The following is a 13,540-nucleotide window of genomic DNA, read 5'->3' on the forward strand; positions in this document are numbered from 1 at the left end:
CTGAGTCCTGGAAGTCAAGGGATTTGGGGTTTCCATGTTTTGCTTTCTCTCTTGCTGGCGGTCACCTGGCCAGGTGGAGTAGAGGTCCTGCTACCTCTGCCCACTGTATCCCTGTGCAAATGTGAAGCACCAGCTGCGTGCGCAGGGGTGCCTGTGAGCATGTGTGGTGTGGTCTCTCAGTGCTGTGTCTGGTTACCACAGTGACAAGAACGGCGAGATCAGCCACCAGCGGGAGCAGTATGAGAATCTCAAGTGGAGGCTGGAGAGGAAGCTCGAGGAACTGGACGGCGAGCTCGCTCTGCAGAGACAGGTAGTGCCTGCTGCCCCCGCTGCCCGCTGCCAACCTGGGTTGCACAGGGTTCCCAGGCAGAGAGCCTTGTTCTGCCCACTGGAGGATTCCCCTTGACCACTGTCCTCCACGGACATTCCAGAGATGTCCTTATGCGGCAGCTGTCCACTTTCAGTCGTGCAGACCATCTATTGACCAGGGGCAAGCCATCCTTTTCTGGGTCAAGTGCTGAGCCATAGGTACAGGCTGGGAGAGAGAAGGCAGGGCTCAGACGTGGGAGCCATGGGCGTTTGGGCCGCTCCTTCCCATAACTGCCCTGTGTCTTCAGCTTGTGGGGCCTGACCTGTGGACACCATTTCTGTTTGATGATGGTCTGTTAATGCCCAGGCCAAGCCTTATGGCTCTGAGGTCAGTGACCCCCACCCAGTTCGTGTGTTCAGCTCTGTGATCACAGTAGCAAGCCAAGAGCTCTCACAAGGAGAGCGGTCGTCTGTGGATGGCAGCAGGCCTCATGCCCCAGCCCTCAAGGCAGAGGCTGCCAAAGCCCTGGCAGCACCCGTGTCTGCCACGCCCCTCAGGCCCCAGGGCGAGGGCTGGACACTAGGCCCAGGTGGCAGAGCCACCTCTCTTGTTCAGAGCCTTCTCCTGCTCTGGCTGCTCAGTAAGTGGGCCAGAGTGACACTTCCAATGGGGAGCAGGTGGCCTCAGATCCGAGGAGGTGCACTGGGCCTCTGCCTCTTCCTTGGATGTGGGGGAAGCCAGACGCAGCGACCAGCCTCCACCTGGGAAGGGGCAGCTTGGCGTGCCCCCCAGGCCCCTGCAGTTCAGAGGTGCAGGCCCTGGAACAGTGCGTCTTCAGGGAGGGGACGGTGGCTGGAGCTCTGGAGAGCCACGTGCCCTCAGGTAGGAGGCCTGAAATGTGTGGTCAAGAGAAGACGGGTTGTGACTTGTGAGTGACAGGGTTCCTCAGTGGGGCCACAGGCACCTCCAAAGAAGCTCCACCCAGGGCTGGTTCCCACGGGCAGGCGGGCGGGCAGGCGGGCAGGCGGGCGCTGGCCCCTGGCATTTGGCTTTCCAGGCTGCCCACCTGCAGAAGAAATGCTTAGGCCAAGCAGGGCACGTTCTGGTGGCCTCTTACAGACCCCTACATAGTTCCTGTCCCTTGAGGTGGCAGCCCGTCCCTGGAAGCAGGAAAAGGGGACGCGCTGACATGTGCAGGGGGTCTCTCCTGGTGGTATCAGCCCAGGGTGGCTCTGGGGTGGTCTGTGACGACGTCCCACCGTCAGTCTCCACTCTCAAGTGGGGGTCTCCCTGCTGGCCAGCCTGCCGTGCTGTCTCTGACTCAGAAGGTCTTGGTGTGGTCATGGGTGGGTCAGGGTGGAATTTATCCAGTGAGGATGATGGTTCTTGTCCTGCACTCTGAAGTGAGGTGGTGGTACCGGGAGGCCTGTCACCTGGGTCGTGCATGCAAGCTGCCGTCTCTGGAGGAAGGAAGTCTTGGCCCGTTGGTCAGTCGCAGGCGGGGAGCCACTGGAGGGGGCACCAGACGATCACTGATTTATTCATTCACACAACAAGCTTTTTTGGGGGCTGGGGATGTGGCTCAAGTGGTAGCGCACTCGTCTGGCATGCGTGTGGCCCGGGTTCGATCCTCAGCACCACATTCAAACAAAGATGTTGTGTCCGCCGAAAACTAAAAAATAAATATTAAAAAATTCTCTCTCTCATCTCATCTCTCTCTCTTAAAAAAAAAAAAAAACAAGCTTTTTTTTGTTTTTAAACACAAACTACATGCCTGGAGGTCTCCCATGTTCTGGAGTTGAGTGTGAACCCCTGGACGTGCCTGGACTCACCTGTTTTCACAGAGCAGGCTGACACTGAAGTGTAGGTGACCCCTGAGCCTCTGCAGCATCAGTAGTCCTGGCCTGGCCAACAGCATTGCCTGCTGCGGACAGAGGGAAGGCTCAGGAGTGCCAAGGTGGGGTGGCACACAACTTCTGAACAGGGCAGTCAGAAAGGCCCCCTGAGAGCTGCAGGGTGGCTGGGGGGGGAGGGAGGCAGGTGCTCCAAGCTGGGACCTCGAAGGGAGCGGTCAAGCCCAGGAGCACAGAGGTGGAGGCAGGCCTGCAGGCCGCAGGCCTATGTGAGGATGACCTGAGAAACTGCTGGTTTGAGCAGAGCAGTGTGAGTCGCCCAGCTCAAGGACAGCAGGCTGCGGCAGAAGTAGCTGGTGGGGTGCTGGGAGGGCCCAGGGGATGGGGCCGTGCTGCAAGGGCAGGGTGCACCAACAGGGGAAACCAGGGGCCGTCGCACAAGTTGGGCTGAGTGGGGGTGCCAGAGCCTGGTCAGACAGGCTGGTGTGGCGTCCCGGGAGAGGACCGGGCAGGGAGAAGCTTGAGGTGGGCTGGGTGGCCCACAGGGGAGCCTGGCTGTGGTCTGTCTGGGCCAGGGAGGCACAGTGGTGTGGGTCTCCTGCCCCCTAGTGGCCCCAGCCTGTTTGTGCAGATGTGGCCCCGTGTGTGGGCCCTGCAGGAGCTAGGTCTGTTTCCTGGCCGTGGCATGGCTCATGTACACTCGGGGTTGCCCCTGCGTCACCAGGTGGTCATGTGCATCCTGCCCGCCAGGGCTGAGGGTGCCTACAGGGTGGGAGCACACCGGCCCAGGCTTCCTCAGAACCCTCCCTCCAGGGCACTGAGTTTGGTGGGAGCCGGAGGTCCTCAGGAAGGGCTCGGTGGGCCGGCCCTGGAGGGTCCCTGTGCTCTCATTCTCAGTCCCTGAGCAGCTAGTGCTCCATCTACACCCAGTGCCGTCCCAGCCGCGTCACAGTGTCTGAGTGCCTGCTCTGACCTTCTGAGTGCCTGGTGCTGGGTGATGGGTGAGGAGATGAGGTCCCTGGGCTGGTGACTTACGTGGTTGCAGGCTCCACGGCCTGACTCTGGCCTCTGGAGAAGACCCTCTGGCTGGTCACACATGTTGGCAAAATGAACAGGGGACAGGAGCAGGAGGGGCATGTGGGTCAGCCGGGAAGCCAGAGACCAGGGCAGGCCAGGCTTGACTTTGCAAAGGACCTGTAGGAGCCAGTCCCTGCCTGTGAGAGCTGCGGCAGTGCTCTGAGGGCCCCGGCTCTGATCATCCAGAGGCCTCCCCAGGGCTGCCGCAGCGGGGTCAGGCTTCCGGCACAGGGGTGAGTGGGGCCGGCCACATTCGGACTGTAGACCCTCCCGGCACTGGCAAACACTTGTGTCCCGGTGCGCTGTGGCAGGAGGTCCATGCGGTGGCCATGGCCCACCAGTGCTCCCCCATGGGCCCCTGACTTCTCAGTGGTAGCTGACGGCTGTGTCCACCTACCCTGACCTAGATGGGCTGGCCCCGCTGTCCTTTCAGTGTGAGTCCTTTTTGTTTCAGGAACTGCTGCTAGAATTCGAATCTGAAATGCAGAAGAGGGAGCACGAGTTCCGACTGCAGGCTGATGGCATGAGCAGTGTGGTCTTGTCCCAGGAGCTCAAGGTACTGCACCTCTGGCTGGGAAAGCTGTCCTCATCAGCAGGGATCCCTCTTCCCGAGTGGCAGGCGACTTCTGCCCTGCAAGCCAGACAGCTCACTCAGAGACTGCAGCAGGCTCTCTCCATCCCAGTCCAGCCACCTGAAGCCTTGAGAGGGTGCCCTCCCTCCACCGTCAACTCCCAGCCTCCTGCAGCCTGCCCTGCTGTTGGCCTTCTCAACGTGGGCTGGTGGGGGTCTCCCCACTTTACAGCAAGCCTTGGAAGCCAAGGCTCAGGGGTCAGGGCCTGCCTGGAGCGAGCAACTGACGCATGGCCCAGCTGGAGCCATAGCCTTGCTGGGGGGCAGAGTGCGGCTGCCACTGTGTGCACACAGACTCAGCACCCCGGACAGTGCCAGGACACAGCTCACCTCGAGGAGTGAACACAAGGGCCAGCTTGAGGACCCCTGCTGGGGGAACAGTAGGTGGCTCTTGACCTGGCCCCTGCTGCTCTGGCACAGGGCCTATCCCCAAGTCTCCCAGACCCCCACTCCCACCCCGGGGCTTAGTACCAAGTTCTCAGCCAGAGCCCAGAGCTGTCTGGGGCTTGAGGCCAGGGCTGCCACACCGGGATCCTCATGAGGCTGCTTTGGGGATCTCTAAGCCTAAAGAGAGAATAGGTAGGCCGTGTGGATGCCCTGTGTGCTGTGATGGGCCGGGCACACAGGTGAGGACCCCGAGGTGCCTGCTCTCAGCTCTGTCTGCTGCATAAGGTAGCACACCTCAAGTACCTGCCACACAAGAGGGTTGCCCTATGTGGACACTGCTGCCCCGGCCTGGCAGCCACCCTGGCCCAACAGCTGCCCTCACACTCGTCTTGTACAGGTGGCAGGGAGGCCAGGGCTCATCTGAGCAGCACCCAGAAGGGCTCAGAGGTGGTCTGTGACCTGCACTGACTTCCCTTGCTCTGTGTTCAATTTCAGTGTTTGAATGATAATCAAGTTTTGTCTTGAGAGATGAGTAGTTTTAGTTGGTCAGTGGCAGGTGGACAGGGGAGGGGGCCCTCAGAGGTCCTGGGTGTCTCTGTATTCTCGTGGGGACGGCCTGAGGACCTTCTTCCTGTTTGCTGCTGCTCTCTCCTGGTGAAGCAGCAGTTTACCTCTGGAGTCTCGGTTTATGCCGGTTGCATCCTCCTTTTGAGTGTTCCCGTGTTTCGTTGACGCACGGTATCGTGTGACGTGTGTGGTCACACAGGGGGGTCGGCACGTCTCCACCTCAGGCCCTGTTGCCTCCCAGTGGTGGGGACCTTCAGGCCCGCTGCGTTTGTTCGCTGCTCTGAAACGGCCACGCGGCACTGGGGAGAGTGCAGTCCTTCGTCCTCCTGTCCAGCTGCCCGCCTCTGAACTTGTGAAGTCTTCCTTAGGTTAAACTACTGAGCAAGGAGCTGGAGGCTCTAAAGGAAGCTGGGGCCCAGGCAGCAGAGTGTCTGCAGAGAGCGGAGACGGCCAACGCCGAGCTGGAGAAGCAGCTGCAGGGCCGCGCCTGGGAGCTGCGGGAAGTGGAAGCCCTGAAGGACGCCCGGTGGGTGGCCCTCCTCCTGCTGGGCTGGACCCCTGGGTCTGCCCGTGGGTCTGCCCTCTTCGCCGGCTCCAGGCCAGGTCCTGCTAGCTCCTTACCTGTTCTGTTGTCACCTGTTTAGGATAAAGGACTTGGAGGATAAGCTTCACTCTGTGCAGCTGACCAGGAAGAAAGAAGAGGAGATATTCAAGAGGAAGTGAGCCTCTCCTCGTGTCGGAGCCCAGGTCACACAGCTGAGCCAGCTGAGCCAGCCCTCCCGGAGCAGGCCACGGCAGAGCACGTGCCCCCCGTGGAGTGGCTGCCGGGGCCTGGCTCAGCGTAGAGATGCCCTGAGCATGCTGGAGGTCCAGGGCTTGATCCCCAGCACTGGAAACACTTCAAAACACTTCCACACTTCAAAAACACTTTGAAAGCCTCAGTTAAAAGTTAGCTTTTGAAACCTGGAAATGTTATTGACCAGCTCATCTGTTTTAGTTTATAGCTACAGATGACCTTTTTTTTCTTTTTTGTTTTTTGTTTTTGTTTCGTGGTGCTGGGGATTGAACCCAGGGCCTTGTGCATACAAGGCAAGCACTCTACCAACTGAGCTGTATCCCCAGCCCCAATATCTCAAAATGTAAAAGGGAACAGGTCACTGTGGCCACGCCTGTAATCCCAGATGCTCAGGAGGCTGAGGCAGGAGGACTGACATTTAAGACAACCTGGGCAACTTAACAAAGAATTGGAAAAGGGTGGGGTAGGGTGCAAGCTCAGTGGTGGAGCGCCTGCCTAGCACCTGTGAGGCCCTGATTTCAGCCTCCAGAACCACAATAAAGGAAGGAACCTTGTTTGGTTACTCTTCCAAGTGCACCTAGGGACATCTAAACACACGGTGACCTGCCACCTGCCACGGCTTTCCTCTTGCACCCTACACCATGCCCTTCATCCTTGGACCCCTGCTCCCAATCCTTGGACCCATGCTCCCAATCCTCATAGGAATTACTTGAATATATTTTTTATGCTGGTAAAAATTTGTAATCAATCACCCTAACAATATTTAAACTAAACTCACTCTTGCTGGGGTCACAGGTGCTGACCTTGTGAAGGGTTTCTAAATCAAGGTATAGTTATTAGTCTGCAGCCCACAAGACAACACCGTTCACCATAAGATCAGCAACTACTAAGTGGGATGCACAGCACCGTGGGCGCCCCTCCTACTGAGGTGCGTGGACTCCCCAGCCAGCCTGCCTGCCTGGCTGAGGCCTTGTCCCTGCCGCGCTGGCAGAGCTGAGTGGGTCCCACCTCCTTCCAGGTTATGCACCAGCACCTAGTGACCTCCAGCAAGAATGGTTGCAGACGGCCCGTCTGCTGATGAGTTGAGGGGCTCCTCACCTTGGTGACTGCAGAGAGCAGGTGGGACCTGCTCACCAAGGGTTAGCAGGACCCTTCACTGACCAGTTGGGAGATTGTGTGAGAAGCCCCAGCCAGACTCCGCCCAGCCCCCCCCCCCATGCTGCTGCTGCTGCTGCTGCTGCTGCTGCTCTGCTGGGAGGCACCTGGAATGCCCAGGGGCTGGTGGGGTGGGAGGGCCAAAGCCTGTGCCCGAGGGCACCAGCGGAGCTCTGGGGAGACGGAGTGCCTTGCCTCCCCAGGAATTATGCCATGGCCGACCTCAGACTGGCAGACTGGGTCTCAGAGTAGGGAATATATCCCCAGTCGGCAAACTGGCAGAGCATGTCCTTGCTGGGACACAGGGTCCTGCCAGGCCTGCGCTGCAGGCCGCCCCTCGCCAGTGCCTTTATGGCATTTGGGGTAATGTCGAGGGGGCTCCAGATCGCCAGACGGAGCTTGCAGCCTGTTAGGAAAGCAGGCTTTCATAACGACGGCTCCCAGGGCCACTGAGCCGCTGGGCACCGCTGCGCTGGCGGCTAATGTCTGCGCTCTGCCCTCGGTGGTCCCCGGAGCTGTGGTGGTGGAGCCAGGTCTGTGCTTTACACCTCTGACCTGGGGCGTTCACGGTGTCTGTGCCGTGTGGGAGGAGTGGTAATGAATGTCCCCCAAAGATGAGGGCGGTGCTGCCTGCAGCAGCAGTCACCACCTCAGGGACAAGGTGCAGCCGTGACCGTGGTCTGGGGACGGCTGCTGAGTGCAGCTCTGGGTGACGCACGGTGGGCCCTTCCCTGTGGTCCAGGCACGAGGAGCTGGACCGTTTGGCCAGGGAGAGGGACGCGATGCTGGTGGCTGTGAAGGGCACACATGCGGAGCAGCTGCGGGCACTGGAGGCCAGGGTCCTGGAGCTGCAGGCCCATGGTGACGCCCTGGAGGTGCAGCTGCGCAGGGCTGAGTGGACTCAGGCTGACGCCGCCAGGGAGAAGGACGCTGTCATTGACAGGTGAGCTTACAGCTTGCTGCTGCCTCCACTCACGGGGTGCTGGGCCCTGGGGTGCTGGGCTCCTGGGTGGGCTCATGCCACCTCACACAGAGGGAGGGGGGCCTGCAGCTGGTGGGTGACTTCTGTAGCTGCCAGGTCATTTTTCTTAATGATTCTTCTGTCATTTTCTGTTTGTTTGTTTGTTTGATTGATTGATTGATTGCAGTCCTGGGGATTGAACCCAGGAATGCTCTACTACAGAGCTTCATCCCAGGAACACCCCACCACCACCACTGAGTTTTAGTTACGGATGGACACAATACCTTTTATTTATTTATTTATTTTTATGCAATGCTGAGAATCAAATCCAGTGCCTTGCACAAGCTAGGCAAGCGCTCTACCATTGAGCTAAAACCCCAGCCCCATCCTAGCCCTTTTTTATTTTGAGACACAACCTTGCTAAGTTGCTGAGGACTTGGCTAAGTTGCTGAGGCTGGCCTTGAACTTGCAATCCTCCTGCCCCAGCCTTCTAAGTGGCTGGGGTGACAGGCACGTGCCACTGTGCAGGGCTCAGTTCTTTCCCTTATGTAGTTTCTGTGTGCATATGTGTGCATTTATCATTTGCGGTAAAGTATGCACAATAAAATCTATCACTTAAGAAAATTCACAGGCTGGGGATGTGGCTCAAGTGGTAGCACGCTCGCCTAGCATGCGTGAGGCACTGGGTTTGATTCTCAGCACCACATAAAAACAAAATAAAAATATTGTATCCATCTAAAAAAACTAAAATATTTTTAAAAATAAATAATTAAAAAATCGTGTCTTCCCCCTTTTCTCTAGACAAGTCTTCCGGAGTGTAAGTCAGAGTCACGCAGTGACTTGTTCTTAATCGTCCCCTGGGCCAGCAGTGCTGCTGGTTTTCTGTGGGGTCAAGGTGGAAGCCCATGGCTGGGAGTGAGCTTTCTGCTGTTGAGTCTTTCTGCTGTTGGCGCCTGTTGGTGTCCTCCTGTGATGACTCCTGCCTGAGCTGGGAGCAGGTGGCTGAGCACGGGGGCCCGGGCAGACACGGTTCCTGGCTGTGCTTGTGCCCATCTGGAAGTGCAGGCCATGGCCTAGAGGTGCAGCCCTGTTCCAGCACAGAGGGCTCCTAGCCAGGTGCCTGGGAGCCAGAGATGCCGGTGCCTCCACAGGACTCTTCCTGGTGCCCCTCAAGTCCGGGCCCCAAGTTGCCCTAGACAAGACCAAGCTGGAAACACTCCTCCCATGCCAGGTTTTTTGGCTGGCCCCTTATGACCAGTGGTGGCCTCTGCTTGTAACCACCACAGTCAGCCTCTCATCAGCGCAGGTACCCGAGGTCTGTTCCAGGGTGAGGTGAACAGGTGCCACTGTGCGACCCAGTGGCTGGTCAGGTCGTCTTCAATAGGAGGGTCTGCCACCAAGCAAGGGACAGTGCTGCTTGTGGGGTCAGTGCCGTGGCCCCCAGTCGGTATCTCCAGGTGTCTCCAGTGTTTTTCTTGGGAAACTGGTCCCGTCTCGGTGTCCCCCCCCAGAGGCACTCTGCTGTGTCGCTCCTGCAAGGTGTCCTGCGGAGCCTCGTCTTGGGCTCAGTCTGAAATCGTGTGTCGCCTGTCCTCGTGTGTGAGCTGCTGTGCTGGGCCCAGCTAGGGCTGCAGACATGCGGTGGCTTGACAGGGCCGCCTCCAGCGGGTGGCCTTCAGGACACAGCCCTGTGTCCTAGGTTCAGCGATATCTGGTAGCTGGGCGGGCTGGCTGGCAGTGCTTCTGGGTAGAACCGTCGCCTGGGTCCAGGTGGGGACCTGGGCTCTGGTGCTCCTGAAAAGCTGATGTGCAGAAGTGTCGAGGGGTGGAGGGCACAAGTGGCCAGCACACCGCATCCCCGGACCTTCCGTCCAGGCTCCGTGAAGACGCAGCTGCTCTCAAAGCCAGCTGGGACGCCCAGGTCACTCAGATGTCCAAGGAGGCCGTCGCCAAAGACCTTCAGGTTCAGACACTGCGGGAAGAGGAGGTGAAGCTCCAGGCACAGTTGGCACGACGCCAGCAGGATGTGGCCAGGTAATGTCCCCAGGGCAGCCATTTCTGTGAGGACCTGCTGCAGGCTGGAACCACTCCGGTCCTGAGGAGTCCAGCTGCACAGACCAGTCCTGGCCTGGCCTTCTTTGAGGAGAAATGAGAAAGCAGAAAAGAGCGTGGTAGTGAGGGGGTGTGGAGGGAGGCAGGGCGTGCCCAGGGCCACGCGGGGGGCCTCCTTCAGCAGCAGGGCCCAGCAGGTCTGAGCCCCAGGGTTCTGGGCAGGCCTTGCCTGTGTCCTTGGCGTGCTGGTCAAGGTCCTGGGGTTCCCCTCCAGCTCTCCACTGGGTGCTGTCCTCTGTAGTTTGTAAGGTCAGCTTCACTGAGAGTAACTCGGATGTAGTGGAGGTGCCCACTCCAACTGTCACCGCCACACAGCCACCCCAGGCTCCTCAGCCAGTAGCTGTCTGCAGCCCCCACGGTGGGCTCTGTGTGCAGAGGAGCAGCCTGGTCCGAGTTCCCGGCGCTGGCTGGAGCCCTCGGCGCTGGTCTTGAATCTGGCTTCTTTGGCTTAGCACCCTCTTTTGAGAGGAGTGGGTGTTGCAGGCACAGGCTGGGCTTCTCTCTGTGGAAGTGTCCGAGGTACACGGTTCGCTTCCCCTTTTCCTACGTCCACTTGGTAACTTGTGTCTGTCCATTTCACCTAGCTATTACCTTGAAGGCACAAGACTGCCCTTGGTGGCCCTTTATTATGCTTTGAATACATGGGAGGTGTCAGCCGCACTCGTCTGGATACCGGTTTCCAGTTTCTCTTTCCTCTCCACCAGCCCACTAGAGGGCTGCTGATCTGTCCGTCTTTCCTCTCCACCAGCCCACTAGAGGGCTGCTGATCTGTCCGTCTTTCCTCTCCACCAGCCCACTAGAGGGCTGCTGATCTGTCCGTCTCTGCTTTGTTTTGGTCTTAACCTTCTCACTGTCTTTCTCTTTCCAGTTTCATGGCGTTCACTCTGTCCGTTTCCTTGGGTTCGCTTGGCTTGCTGTGTTTCCCATGGACCCTGATGGCAGGAGCCGACGGCAGTTCTGAGCACCCTCTTGGGCTGGAGTAGAGCTCAGCTGCACCCCACGGTTCTGATGCCGCGCAGACGCGGTGTGGTGCTCGCATTCTGTGTCTCCGCAGTTCAGGAAGGGTTGCCTCCTTTCCCGCCACTCTGAGGTTTCTGAGCGCCCTTCTCTTCTGTTTCTAGTCTGATCTGCCAGCTCCCCTCTGCTCCTCTGTCTTGTGGCTTTGAAACCTGCTCCGGCCCAGTGACTAGCCCCTTGAGAAGGCTCAGTCCTTGTAGGTTCAGGCAGAGAACTGCACACAGGCCCTGGGGCGGGGGGCGCCTTCTGTCTCTGGTGTCCTCGTGGCCATCTTCTGGCCAGCAGCTGAGAGGCCTGGAAATCTGTAGCTGTGACTGGATCCCCTTTCCACCATCGCCTCCGCCACTGTAGTGAAGTTCTTGGCCAAGTGAGGGCACTGGGCGGCGTCCTGGCTTCTCGACAGCTGGCCTTTCTCTGGTAGAACCAGCTCCTCACCTGGACGGTGGCCTCTGCCCTGCACACTGCCGGCGTCCTGCTGCTGCTGGCCTGCTGCCCTTGCAGCTTTTTGTCTGTTAGGGTCACCCCTTCTCTTCCTGTATACCTGGAACTGGTTTCCTCCGCGGCGTGGGGTTTTCTCAGTGTTGGGTGATCTTTGACATCTGTCCATCTGCCATCTGCAGACATGTTGTTGGCCATCTGCAGATGCCGTTTCTCCTCCGAGTCTTGAGCACAGAAGATTCCGTGTGCCTGTAGGCATGTGTGTGTCCCGTGTCGGCGTAGGCTGACCTGGAGACAGGAAGCCCGTGGCGGGTGCAGTGGAGCCCTGCAGGAGACACCCCACCTCTGCTCTTCACGTGGAAGGAACCTCAAGCAACGTTAATGTGGGCGTTTGCATGTGCCACAGGTACAAGCAGGAACTGTCCCTGGCAGTGGAAAGGGAGAGGAACCTGGGGCGCGACCAGGTGCAGCTGAACCTAGACTGGCAGCGCCGCTGCGACAGCATCGAGAGGGAACAGATCCAGAGGTCTGAGGCCTTGATCCAGGGCCTGCTGGAGGCCAGAGATCAGGTGTGTGTGGCGCTGCGGGCGCAGGCTTCCCGAGGAGGGGCTTCTTGAGGAGGAGGGCCGGGAGCGCGGGCAGTGCCTGGCAGAGGCCTCACTGAGCAGTCGTGACCGTGCCCTGCCCTGCAGCCCCTGCAGCGTGTCATTACGTTGCTGTGTGCACTGGTACAGGCTGGGACTGGTCCTGCCTCCGCAGACGTGGCCATGAGTTCTGAGTGCCACGTGGCACTGGCCCTCAGGACTTTTCTCACCTGCACCTGCCATTTGCCTCTTAAGCGGAAAAGGGAGGCTGGTCTCAGGAACCGGCCAGTGCTGCCCGTCTCCACCAGGGATGTCTTCCCAGGTCACTGCCAAACTCCAGGAGACTGAGCGGGCCCTGCGTGAGCAGGAGGCGGTGCTGAGGGCCGTGACCCTGGAGCGGGACCAGGCTGTGGAGGCGCTGCAGGCGCAGGGACTCCTCCCTGTGAAGGAGGTGAGCACACTTCCTCCCAGCTTCCTGCTCAGCAGATACCGCGAATAGTGCCCCGTGGCCAGAACCACCGTGGGCCTTTCAGTCCCGTCCCTTCAGTGACTGGCTGTCAAACAAGCCTGAGTGTGGGGCTTTGGAGAATTCAAGTGGAGCCAGCAGGTGGCTGAGGCAGGAGGATTGCAAGCCCCTCTGCAGTTTAGCCAGACCCATCTCAAAAACTAAACAGAGCACTTGCCTGGTTTGTAGGAGCCGCTGGGATCCATTCCCAGCACTGAAAAAGAAAAGAGTTAGAGTAGTACGTACACTGTTCAGCGCTCTTCAGAATCTTCTTCGTATCTTTGCCTTTTTTTTTTTTTTTTTTTGGTGCTGGGAATTTAACCCAGGGGAGCTCTACCACTGAGTGACACCCCCAGCCCCCTCCCCCTCTATTCAAAATTTAAGACAGAGTCTCGCCAGGTTCCTGAGGCTGGCCTTGAACTTGCTAGCCTCCTGCCTTGGCCTCCTGGTCACTGGGATCACAGATGGGGTCAGCGCTGTATCTTTAGCATTTGAAAGCACTAAAAGCCCCAAATTCAAATGCAACTTGAGGCTGGAGGTGTAGCCCAGGGATAGGTCACAGGCGTAGGCTGAGCTTGTGGAGAACCCTGGGTTCCATCCCCAGCCTGAAAAAGAACAAAATCCCAAATATGACTGGACAGTAGATGTTGATGAAGAATCATTATTACAGTCTTTTCCTCATACCATAGAGCGGGTCATTCCATGCCATGCTGTCCTTGAAGCACCTGGTTTTGATTGGCGGGGACGATAGTGGCCAATAGTTGTTAAGTACTAAGCCTGTGCCACTGTGGTCGGTGACACAGCATCTGTCAGCCTGCTTCATCCTGCTCAGGTGGGTGCTCTGGCCTGAGGAGCTGGCCTGAGCTGCCACAGCTGCTGGGCAATCTGTGTCCCCAGGCAGGGGTCAGGGATCTGGTTTGGGAACGAGGCTCAGAAGCCATCTTAACCTGCGTCCACTGGAGGGTGAGCCTGCACTTAGCATGACCTTCTTAGAACATGTTGAGGCCATTATTATCTCATGAGGGACAGCCACTCCCCCTGTGGCCTAAGGTAGCAGAGGACTGAGTGCTTCGGGGACCTTTCTGGGTGGGGCCTAGGACTGCCTCCTAGGTCTTCCCTCCCCTTCCCTTCCCTCCCACGGTCAGCC

At 58.6% G+C, this 13,540-nt stretch overlaps 1 protein-coding gene across 5 annotated transcripts in view; it reads left to right on the top strand.

Annotated features, from left to right (window-relative positions):
• Positions 1 to 13,540, top strand: part of Ccdc57 (coiled-coil domain containing 57) — a 101,518-nt gene that overhangs the window by 26,254 nt on the left and 61,724 nt on the right. For all 5 annotated transcript variants that reach the window (XR_013435769.1, XR_013435772.1, XR_013435770.1 and 2 more), the window contains 8 exons: positions 202 to 310; positions 3,695 to 3,796; positions 5,194 to 5,351; positions 5,470 to 5,544; positions 7,519 to 7,719; positions 9,613 to 9,771; positions 11,711 to 11,873; positions 12,211 to 12,339. Coding sequence is in view for 1 of the 5 variants with exons in the window: in XM_078041363.1 (XP_077897489.1) it covers positions 202 to 310; positions 3,695 to 3,796; positions 5,194 to 5,351; positions 5,470 to 5,544; positions 7,519 to 7,719; positions 9,613 to 9,771; positions 11,711 to 11,873; positions 12,211 to 12,339 (1,096 nt within the window). In the remaining 4 variants the exon portion in view is untranslated. The remainder of the gene's footprint in view (positions 1 to 201; positions 311 to 3,694; positions 3,797 to 5,193; positions 5,352 to 5,469; positions 5,545 to 7,518; positions 7,720 to 9,612; positions 9,772 to 11,710; positions 11,874 to 12,210; positions 12,340 to 13,540) is intronic.

This window comes from Ictidomys tridecemlineatus, chromosome 3 (assembly GCF_052094955.1).
Source record: "Ictidomys tridecemlineatus isolate mIctTri1 chromosome 3, mIctTri1.hap1, whole genome shotgun sequence".
In the NCBI taxonomy this organism is placed as follows: Eukaryota; Metazoa; Chordata; class Mammalia; order Rodentia; family Sciuridae; genus Ictidomys; species Ictidomys tridecemlineatus.